The 11892-nt window shown below is 39.9% G+C and overlaps 1 protein-coding gene across 1 annotated transcript in view; it reads left to right on the top strand.

Moving 5' to 3' along the window:
* Nucleotides 1-10024, top strand: part of LOC143280180 (uncharacterized) — a 13061-nt gene extending 3037 nt beyond the window's left edge. The window contains exons 3-4 of the mRNA XM_076584780.1: nucleotides 2446-2505; nucleotides 4875-10024. Of these exons, the coding sequence (XP_076440895.1) occupies nucleotides 2446-2505; nucleotides 4875-5095 (281 nt within the window). The 3' untranslated portion in view covers nucleotides 5096-10024. The remainder of the gene's footprint in view (nucleotides 1-2445; nucleotides 2506-4874) is intronic.
* The last annotated feature ends 1868 nt before the right edge of the window (nucleotides 10025-11892 follow it).

The following is an 11892-nucleotide window of genomic DNA, read 5'->3' as shown; positions in this document are numbered from 1 at the left end:
TCTCTCTCCCCCCTCTCTCTTCGTCTCTTCATCCTCTCTCTCTCTCTCCCTCCCTCCCTCTCTCTCTCTCATTGTCAGCCATCTGTCCGTCTGTCCCTCCCCTCTCTCCTTATTTCTTCCCCCCCCCCCTCTCTCGCTGTCTGTCTCTCTCTGTCTTTCCCTCTCTCTCCTCCTCTCTCACAGTCCCTTCTCCCTCCCTGACCCCCTCCCTCTCTGTCTCTCTTTCTTTTTCCCCCCTCCTATTATCTGCCCATCTATTTTTTTTCTCGACCTCTCTCTCGTCCTCTCTGACTACTTTACTCACCAGCCTCTCTTCCTATTCCCCAAGCAACACTTCACACTGTTCTTTTCATGCTGCATGCCCTGGATGCAGTTTTTACATGAGTTTTTTTTTTCATGAGCTTTGTTAACCTTTTTGTTTTCTTTGTTATGTGTGTGTGTTGCATTTTGACATACCAGTAAACGCCCTTGATGAAGACCAGTGGTCGAAACCGGTGGGGCATGTGAGAAACTGTTCTGTTGTTTTCCTTTTTTTCTATTGTTATATATATATATATATATATAGAGAGAGAGAGAGAGAGAGAGAGAGAGAGAAGAGATCGCCATGGTCATGCTTTCACTCCAGTTCAATTGCCCATGCAGTGGATGGTTTGTCAGCAGGTTATCGATCTGTGCAACAAGTTATGGGCAGATTTTCGTGAAAATTCTTTTGTGGAAGTCTGTGAAAATTGGCGTATTGACCAGATTCTGGTGGTGACCGATATCAATCAGTGTCCGAATCCTGAGAAATCCTCCCCGCATTCTTAGCGGCCGTTGATTTAGGTTAAAGGCCCCGGTAGCTTTTTACGGCCGTTGGCCAGGCTTGTGAGTTTATAAAGTTCAATGTGTCTATATTCATTCTTCAATCTTCTAGTCACGCCGTCTTGTTTAAATCTCCTACGGCTTGGCAAAGGAAGACCGGGCCCACCGGGTCCTCTCCTTCTGCTGTTTCCGGGCGACCGAAGTCAGGTATCGATTAACAACTCGCGGGTGCAATGAGGAAAATCGGAATAAAGTGTATTTTCCCAGTTGAACTGAGGACACAACCCCACTGATGCCCGGAACGGGTCAAACTCTGATCACCGGCGATGCACACTGGATCTGTAGTCCCGGCGAAACCAAACCGTTTATCTCACAGCGAGCAACATAGGGGGGAAAAAACCACAGTGACAGTGACATAACCCGAGAATCCATTGAGGGATTTCCATTTAACTGTATGGAATAATACAGTAGGCCACAGCGGGACAAGACATACAGGTTGACTCACTCAGTACGGCCAGTCCTCTCTTCTCCTCTACACAGACCCCTCGGATGTCCAGTGGGTGTCTGAATGACCCAACCTTTAGCTTCCGTCGTCAGAATTGTGGTATTCTTTGTCAACATTCACGTCTTCAGTATAAGAGCCTTCCGCTTGCAATATTTTGATGATGGTAATTGGGATGAAACGCTGTTAACGTCGTCTCTTTCGCCGTTCGTATGGAGAGAGTTAAAGCGTTGGACCGCCGGTTTCAATCTGAGGGTCCCGGGTTCGAATCTCGGTAACGGCGCCTGCTGGGTAAAGGGTGGAGATTTTTCCGATCTCCCAGGTCGACATATGTGCCGCAGACCTGCCAGTGCCTGAACCCCCTTCGTGTGTATACTCAAGCAGAAGATCAAATCCGCACGTTCATGATCCTGTAATCCATGTCAGCGTTCGGTGGGTTATGGAAACAAGAACATACCCAGCATGCACACCCCCGAAAACGGGGTATGGCTGCCTACATGGCTGGGTAATAACAGTCATACACGTAAAAGCCCACTCGGACGTGGGAATTGCAGCCCACGAGAAAAGAAGGAGAAGAAGAAGAAGTTGGTGATCATTTTCTGGAAGCTCCAGGCTGGTAACATTTAGGCCAGTTTTCAATACAACATCATGGCTGGCTCTTAATGCTGATTATGTGTTTGTCAGACATCTGCTCCTTTTATCGCTATTTCTTAAGCAGCACACGTGGTCGGCTATGACTTATATGGAATAGTCCACAGGCTTTCATTAATTTGTCACCTCCTTGAATCTGCAAACGACCCAGGAATTAATTAGAAACTGCTCAACGCAGGCAGAGGAACGTGTGTATTCTTCAGGAATATTTTACGTAGGCCTATATTCACACTGACTAAGGGTATACTTTTTTTTTTTTTTTACCTGTGCACTGATTCTACAGTTCAACACATTCAGAGGAGCGTGTGTGTATTCTACAGGAATATTTTACGTACATTCACATTTGACTTTCTTGACCCGTGCACTAATTCTACTGACGATTGCTCAATGCAAATTACAAGTTCCTCCAGAATCATCATCCAACGTTACCGGTGATGATGAACTTGGATCCAGGTCAGTTTTACCAGATACCTTTTTCCTTTGTCTTGCAGAAGTGAGAGACAAGATAAGAGCGGCGCTGAACAGACGAGACTTCATCGTTCCGAACCAAGGTCAGTATGGGAATGATACAGGGTATAGAAACTCAGGGTGGAAATAAGAAGAAATCAGAATGGTACACACACACACACACACACACACACACACACACACACACACACACACACACACACACACACACACACGGCACACACAAAGAATGTCGGAAGAAACAAACAGAACAAATACAAAAAGTCTCACTTTACTGAGCTCACAGCATTGAAACATTATCCCGTCTCCACCAAAAAAAACAACAAAAAACCTTGATATAACTCTCTCTCTCTCTGTGTGTGTGTGTGTGTGTGTGTGTGTGTGTGTGTGTGTGTGTGTGTGTGTGTGTGTGTGTGATTTGATTTGTTTATACTATGGTCCTTATTGACGTTTTTACAGTGCAAGTTGCACTTGGTTTCTCTTCCCACTACTTAATTATCTGTCGATTGATCAAACTATAATCTAGGTATAAAGCAAGAGTTGTAAAATGTTACAATGGGTTTAAACGAAGTGTAGGACTGGCAGATTTTTTTTTTCTGCATTCGTAGGCTGCAACTTTAAGGTAAACTCGTACCTACAAATGGGCTATACACACGTTCTTATCCCGCAATGTACATGCTATAGGCAGCCATACTCTGTTTTTTGGAGTAAGACCGACTTACATATGTACATGTCATTATTTGAGCTCTGTGTTCGTACTGTACCTTACATGCATGACCGTTTCTATCTCGTCATATAGGCAGCCATACTCTGCATTCTAGTGGGAGGATGGATTTCAATTGAACTAAGCCGCAGGACCGTGCTTCCGGGACGTTGTCTTGCAGGAGGCGGGCGGACACCTTTGGTCAGCATGCCACGCCTCTTGGTTTTGATGGCCGCCCGCAATTTTCTGCAGCAATGAAGCGTAGTATGTCCCGATAACTGTGGTACTCTTTGTCAGGAAATCTATCCTCACTGACTACTCTGCGCAGGTCCAGTGCCGGAGCATTTCTTTGCCTTCTTCGTTGGACACTTACCTTCTTCGGAGGTGTTGAGTCAAAATGCTTCCATTGCTTCGATTGGGCTTTTAGTCTTTGGATCATAGTGATGGAGCCATGTTTCGTCCTGCGTAATTAGTTTGTGGAAGAATTCCTCCTGGTTTTCTTGGCACATGGTCAAAGGCTGACGAGCCTGGGAGCACGTGACTCGTTCCTGCTTATGGATTGGTGTGAGAAACCGGGGAATCCATCGTGCAGACAACTTCCGTATATGCAAATGGTCATGGACGATTTTTTTTCCACAGACACGACACTGATCTTGACATCTTGGGCCAGTTGGCGAACGGTTATGTGGCGATCCTCCAAAATGGCGGCCTCCACTTGCCGCCGGAAGGTGTTTTCATCACTGAATGGAGGATTCGGTGGTTGCCCAAGAATGGGAGGTGTTTCCAGTGATGTCCGATCACACTGGAACTGACGATGCCAGTGCATGACTACGTCATACGATGGGGCAGGCACCCTTCCCATTAGTCTCTTTATCTCATCGAACGACTCATTTGGTGTGCGGCGACCTTTCCTGTACAGAAACTTGATGACCGCTCTGCATTCAGCTGGCTCCGTCCATGTATCACACCTTATTCTACCATAGCACCAGTAAAGGAGAAACTAGTGTTAAGAGTTTAGATATGCAAATTACCACGTGAACTATAGAGATTTATATTATTATACATTTGCAGTTTCAGCCTTCTGCAATAACCACCAGAGTAAGTCAGGGGAAATCTTTAATGAACATCCTTCGTATGACGGATTGTCTCCCATCACACAGGCAGTCATAATCGGAGACCGTTGATAATTAGTGCTTTTGGTGCATTACGCTTTCGTTGAAGTTAACTTTCCAGTGTATTATTATTATTATTATTATTATCATTATTATTATCATCATCATCATCATCATTATCATCATTATTATTAGGCAATGTCCTATTTTAGCATCCTAAATTACTGCACCTGTTGATTACATTTCCATGGTTTGCGGTGGGACCAAAAACGGAAAAAGCAAGATAGTGGCATATTCAGTAGTTTAGTGTACCATTATTACTGTAGTTGTCCTTGTAAGTGGTACTAGTAGTAGTACTTTTGTTTGTTTTGTTTTTAGTTTTGTTTTGCCGGCACTTCAACTTCCCCGGCTTTCATTGTTGTCGAATATTGTGTGTATTTTCGCCATTGCGTTTGTTGATCGTTTATGACACATGAAAGAGCACGATATGATAAGCTCAGGCTTGTTTGTTGCTCAAGTTTTTTTCTTTATTGAAACACTGTATTTTGTCTTTTTTTTTTTTTTTTATATATCAAAAATGTTTAAACCATTCAGTGCAATGTGTTGTTGTTGTTGTTTTTTGTCCCGCGGGGGTCAGTGTGTCCGTATTGCTCCTCCGGTGTGTACGACGCCTACCCTGACTGGGACAACTGCACACAGTTCAAGTACTGCCTGGACGGGCGTGTCACCATTCTCAGTTGTCAGGACCTGGGGGGCATGGTCTTTAACCCCGCCCTGAAGGCATGTGAGCAGAACCGAACCACCAACAACATGTGTCTCAACAGGAATGTCAACCTCCTCGGTTTGATGGTCCGCTGAGCCGGTTATTTCTTCCTATTCCTGCAGTTTTTCAATTTTTTTTCCCCTTATTTTAGAGAACGGCATTTTTTTTTTTGCAGTGCAAAGTTGAAGCGATATTATCATTAGAAGGTGAAGTCCTATATAGTTTAGTATCCTAAATTTAGGTACCTCTTTTAACTTGATGACAATTTTCGTGAGGAGTTGGAGTGGTATTACCATTGATTGAATTAGCATGTTTTCAATAGTTTTGGTAGTGTCCTATTTTAGCGTCCTAAATCATTCCACCGATTGGTTACATTTTCATGGTTTGTGGGACCAAAAACGCAAAAAAGCAAGATGGTGGCACATTAGTTTTGTGACTGAATCCGTATCAAAATTGAGGAAAATAACCTACAAACTAAAAGTCGAAATCCACTGAAAATGGTTAACATCTACTAATGGTAATATCGTTTCATACATGCACAAAAATTGCCGGTAAAATAGGTTCTTGAATCTCCTTTACTTTTTGGCTCTATTTTGAGGGTTCTGTGCTGTGCTTCATTTTGACACATTATGTTCAGTCCACACACAAACTTTTATGTGCAGCCATCATGCCACGTCCAAAATCGTCTGCACTGACGCCGACATTCATTCTGTCAGTCAGGGAGCCGCTCTTTCTGTCTCCCCCCCCCCCTCCCCCCCAACCACGAAAAGGTCAACAAAAACAACAACATGGCAGTTTGAGTGGGCAAGTGTTGGTTAGTGTTTATGATATGGGTCATTTTGTGGCATTTTCAATCCTAACTCCTGATTAGAAGGGCAGGCAATATCCACATTTCTTCCCTTGTATTTTTCCTTTTATAAGATGGAAAAAAAAAGTTGTAAAATTGGTCAATAACATTGTAATATATACTCTTCATTTCCTCCCCTCCACTCTATGACTGGCCTTGTTTATGTCATTCAATAGGGGAAGAAATGTAGAGTATATATTACAATCTTACTTAAACACATGTAAAACTTTTTCTGTCTTCAGAACGAAACTGAGTGGAAAGAAGACAGGGGTAGAAATGTGGATATTGCTGAAAGGTGTATTATGTGCTACACGTCATTTCTTACATACCTGCATTGTCAAACACAGGAAAAGTTTGGTTTAATCAGGTTCCCAAATTTAGGATACTAAGATTGGAAATTACCATCTCAGCCCCACCTGCTGCCTGTCAAAGTGGCTGTCAAACTTCAGTTCTATCAGATTTGGCAGTGGCGTCTAGTTTGTAAGCTTTTTATTTCAATACATGAGATTTTTTTTTTCTTTGTTTAAAAGTTTTGTTAAGAATGTGTCTGCAGAATTTTTTGGTGTTAAGAATGTGTTTGATTTTTTTTTTTTTTTTTTTTTTTGCATGGCTATTAGTTTATGTTGTTGATCATTTGTTATTGCGTTACTTTTTTTTTGGCTCTTTTCTGTTTCCTCTCCTTTTTGTGACATGAATGAAAAAGAAACCCCTCTTGCACTCTGCAAATTCTCACTGTAGCGCAATGTAAAACATTGTATTATGTGGTGTTATCCTGCTATGCTGAAACTGTACATTTGTAAGTATGATGGAATTGTTAACTATGATGAAGTTTCAAATTAATATTCGATGCAAGTGACACACACACACACACACACACACACATATATAACCCTCTTACTGCTGTTATAAAAACAAACAAAAAGCCAAATAACTTGTCATCTCTTTATTGCAATGGAAGACTTGTAGCTCTGATATATATTTATATAAAAAAAAATTATATATATTTATATAAAAACAAATCTTTTTCTTTTTAATTCAAGTTACTTCACATTGCCAACATGCAGACTCGATTTTCCACCAATTTCACTGCAACACTAAAGCTTTGATCATCAATAAATACACCCTTCCCAGACACTGTATCTATCTCACATTTCTATTACGGTGAATACAATGAGAGTTTTGAACACCAAAGATAAATCACTTGAATATGATGATAATCAGCTGGACAAGGATGGGGGTGGGGGGCAGGGTTAAACAAATAATTTGGAATTGTTTTTTTTACAATGTTTCGACATGTGTGGACTTGCAGACCTTCAGCAGCACCCCCCGAAAACGGAGTATGGCTGCCTACATGGCAGGGTAAAAATGGTCATACACGTAAATGCCCGCTCGTGTGCATACGAGTGAACGTGGGAGTTGCAGCCCACGAACGCAGAAGAAGAAGAAGAAGACCTTCAGCAGCAAATGTCGGGTATTCTGGAACACAGGAGAACGGATCAGGAAGGCAGAAACTAAGAAAGCACTCGAGACAACAGAAAGTGAAGAAAATACGAGGGTCATTCAATAAATAAGGTGAATTTTTCGGTATAAGGACTTCTAATACAGATAGAAGCTTACTTTTTTTTTTTCATTTTTCAACGTAGTCTCCCAGCACTGTCACACACTTTTCCCATCTGTGCACAAGCTTCCGTATTCCCTCAGCGTAAAAATCTTTGGACTGATGTCTCAGCCAGTCGCTCACAGCACTTTTGACTTCATCGTAGCCTTCGAGTAGCCAAGGTCATCATGGACAATTTTGTGTGCTGTCCCAACAGATAAGCTCAAAGTCCTTGCAATGTTATCCACTGTCACCCTTCTGTCAGACTGAATGAGGTCATTGACTGATTCGATCACCTCAGGAGACCTCACTTCTGAAGGCCTTCCAGGCCTGTCTTCATCCTCAACACTGCTCCGTCCTTCTTTAAACAATTTAGCCCACTTGTAGACATTTTTTTCGGCTGAAACATGTGGCACCGTACACAGTTGACATTCTCCTATGAATTTCAACTGGTTTGCACCCTTCAGCAACCAAAAACTTGATAACTGACCGCTGTTCAATCCTGGAGCATGCTTCTTGGTCGGCCATCTTTGTTAATCGCCAAAACTCTCAAAGTTTTTTTTTTAATCTGCAAAACAAATTAAATCCATGTGAAAAAGAAGTAAAAGAAAAAAAGAAAGAAAAAAAAAGTAAGCTTCTATCTGTATTAGAAGTCCTTATACCGAAAAATTCACCTTATTTATTGAATGACCCTTGTACATAAACAAAGGAAATGATAGAAAAGAGGGCAATTTGAGTACAACAGCATCATGCAAAGAGAAGTAAAATCTTTGTTTTAAGAAAGAAAAGACAAAAAAGATGAAAAACCAATATACAAACATACAAGAACGACGACAACCAAAAAAAAAAAAAACAAAAAAAAAAAAAAAAAAAGAAAGAAAGAAAAAAAAAAGGCTGCAGAAACTGAACCCTCCATATGGTATTATTTATTTAAAAAAACAAGCAATCAAATCATGCAGGTAACACAAATTCTATTATCATACATCCCAGACTTTTGTCCTCAGAACAGTGCAAGGGAGAAATGTAATCAACGTTCTCATTTCAACTGTATCCTTACTTAGCTGAAGTCTATTCCAGATGAACTGGTTATGGATTATCAGAGTATTCATACCGTGCTGGGTATTTATCATTATATATTTTTTTCTTTTATTTATTTATTTTTCTTTGTTGTCCATAGACCAGCTGATGACACAGGGCCATATCAGGGCTGAAAAATTGTAAGTATCAATCCCATAGAATCAGAGGAAAAACCCACAAAAAAAGAAGGAAAAAATGCATAAGAACAGTAACATTAATAAACCTGAACTTCGGAGATGCTTCTGATATTAAACATTCTGTCATTTTTTTGGCCAGAAGATAACAACAACCACCCCAAACCAAACGAATATCTGAACCTAAAAAAAACAATTATACAAAATACACATAATTGTTAATAATAATAACAGGCAGTCAAAACCAAAAATTGCCAAACAGGCAAGTCATACATCCTAGGCATAAAAAAAGAAAGAAAGAATACAACACAGTAAGAATACTCTAATATCAAAATCATAAAAAGACCCAAAATACTGAAGGCTTTCTAGAAGAAAAAAAAAAAAAAGAAAAAAAAAGTATATACATATACATGAGTGAACCAGCAAGGCAGAAGACAGAAAGAAAAGGCCTGAAAAAAAAAAAAAAAGGAAAAAAAAAAAAAAAAGAGGAAATTCCTTGCAAAGAATTTCCAGCAGGTGAAAGAACATTGAAGGAACCCTGAGGGGGTCGTCCTCATTGTGTGGCAGGCAAAATATGGAAGACAAATGGAAGAGGTGTGGTGTGTGACATGGTGTTGAATGCATATCATCTACACACCCCCACGAAAGTGGAGTAAGCCTGCCTACATGGCAGGGGTAAGAACAAGTCATACAGGTAAAAGCCCACTCGTGTATATATATATACGAGTGAACGTGAGAGTTGCAGCCCACGAACAAAGAAGAAGAAAAAGAAGAATCGACACAACACATTGATCATTTCTTGCCTCGGTTTCAGTTTCTCCTCAAGGAGGAGTCACCGCCTTCCGACAAATCCATATATGCTACACCGCATCTGCTAGGCAGAGATGCCTGACCAGCAGCGTAACCCAGCAGGGTTGTAAGGCCTTGAGAGCACGGATATATTTTTTGCGTTATCTATCGGAGAGGATTTTTTTTTGGTACGAAATTTTGCCCGGGGACAACGCTAACGTGGCTACGGGTCCTTTTTCATCTGCACCAAGGGCATCCTCCACAAGGAACCTGGGTTTATCATCTCATCTCATGTCTACACACTTCGCTTGGCTTTCCAGTCAAACTTGGGAGGAAAGGTCGAGTCCAGGATTGGAACTGACACTCACAGACAATGCATTGGTGGGTGAACGTCTGAACCATTCTGACACATTCCTCTTTTTTTTTTTATTGTGTTTTTATTTGATTTTTTAAATAAAAAAAAATATATGAATGTTTTTAAATTTTATTTATTTATTTATTTTGTTATTTTTTACTTTATTTTATTTTTATTTTATTTTATTTTAAAAAACTTTATTTTTTAATTGATTGTTTTCTTCGGTTTTTTTCTCAAGGCCTGACTAAGCGCATTGGGTTACGCTGCTGGTCAGGCATCTGCTTGGCAGATGTGGTGTAGCGTATATGGATTTGACCGAACGCAGTGACGCCTCCTTGAGCTGCTGATACTGATACTGATACCTCTTTGCCTGAAAACTGAAACACTTTTTTTGCACACACATTACCTCATGCACATATGTGACTGCGCACTTCAACATAAGCACATGAAAACTGCAGTGTAAGTATACGACTCCGGAATGAGTGTGCACAAAATAAAAGAAACTTTCTGCCATCATGAGCATTTAAAAATATTTTACACATCAAGACTAGAATTTAGAGAAAACCAAAGCAACCGTAAAAATAAGTACTCAACACAAAATAACACACCATAATTCTAATTCCCTGACGAACGTGACACAAAACATATATTTATAATTCTTCACCCACATGGAGAAGAAAAAAAAAAAAAAGGAAGAAAAAAATTACATGTTAATTCCTTTAGCAGTAGAAAATGTTGAACTCAAGTCACAACTGACAGTACACAAAAGCTGTAATTCAAGACACTGGTGGGACAGCTTTACAAAAACCAGTAACAGATGGACTGCATTCTTCACAACGTTGGGGGCGATCTGTCGATGGTAGCAGGAATGTGAACGGGAACATCCCAAAAGGGAGACAACTTTGCTGCTGGCACCATCAGTGCCGACAGAGCCCAAGTGGAATGGAACCTCTTGACAAAAAGAAACTAAACTACAACAGTACAGCACAATACAAATTCAGTACACATTTTGATATCAGTACCTTGCAAGGTTATTTTCAATATTAAAAAAAAAAAAAAAAAAAAAAAGACTTAAACGAATATATTTCCATGCAAGTTAAATAATGAGTATATGGATCCTTATGCTACCATTCAAACTGACAACATACTTTCACATGAATTGAAGTTTTGATTATTTTCCTTAAAAAAAAAAAAAAAAAGATCTAATGAAGGATGTGTTCTGAATTTGCCTTCCAACAGTAAAAAGTTGTGAAGAATCTAATCAGCATGCAGTTATGGAATTCATTTTTCTATTTAACAAGTTCATGCTGAACTTTTAACCAGCTACAAGTATAAAAGAAAGAAAAAGGTAGGTGAGCAGAAAAGGACGACGGTAACATTTCTTCTCTGCTAAAATCTGAAATAATCAGTACAGATAAACATTCTTAAGACTGAGGATCAGCAGTAACAGACCTAAAATTTTCGACTGAGATCTAGAGGGTTTTTTTCCTTCCTGAAAAAAAGTTTCACCTTCTTTTTTCTTGCTTTATTTTTTTTTTTAAATAGGTTTGAGAGTCCACTTTAAGTTGACAGTTCAAGTTTCAATTTGTCAAAAATCACCCTTACACAGCCAGACAATCCATTGATAAGATATTTTGGTATCTTCTCTTTTCCTTGGAAGTATAATTTGGTCTGATAACTACTGTTGTCACAACAATGACAGGCTGATTCCGAAAGATAGTGAAGCATTTGAGTGTCGTTTTTCAGTTCCTCAATCTAAGGCTGTGTGTAAAATTCCTTCATGTGCACAGGTTTCTGTCTGCACATTTCTTAGGTCTTTAGTACTGCAATGGTACAAAGATTAATTTAACATCTTAGTTTGATAATAGTTGTATGTACCTCAAGTTCCATTTTCCCTCTTGAGAAGTGTTAACTCCAACAACTGGAACATAAACCCATTTTTGTTTTTTTTTTTGGCTTTTGATTTTGATGTCACACTTGATTAAAAATTGAATCCTGTTCTCCAGATTACAAAAAAGTATTATTATATATACGCACACACACTCACACACTATGACAACAGCACACGCACATTCACACACTACCACTACCAC

Source organism: Babylonia areolata, chromosome 3, assembly GCF_041734735.1.
Source record: "Babylonia areolata isolate BAREFJ2019XMU chromosome 3, ASM4173473v1, whole genome shotgun sequence".
Taxonomy (NCBI): Eukaryota; Metazoa; Mollusca; class Gastropoda; order Neogastropoda; family Buccinidae; genus Babylonia; species Babylonia areolata.
This window is presented reverse-complemented; position numbering and strand designations above follow the sequence as displayed.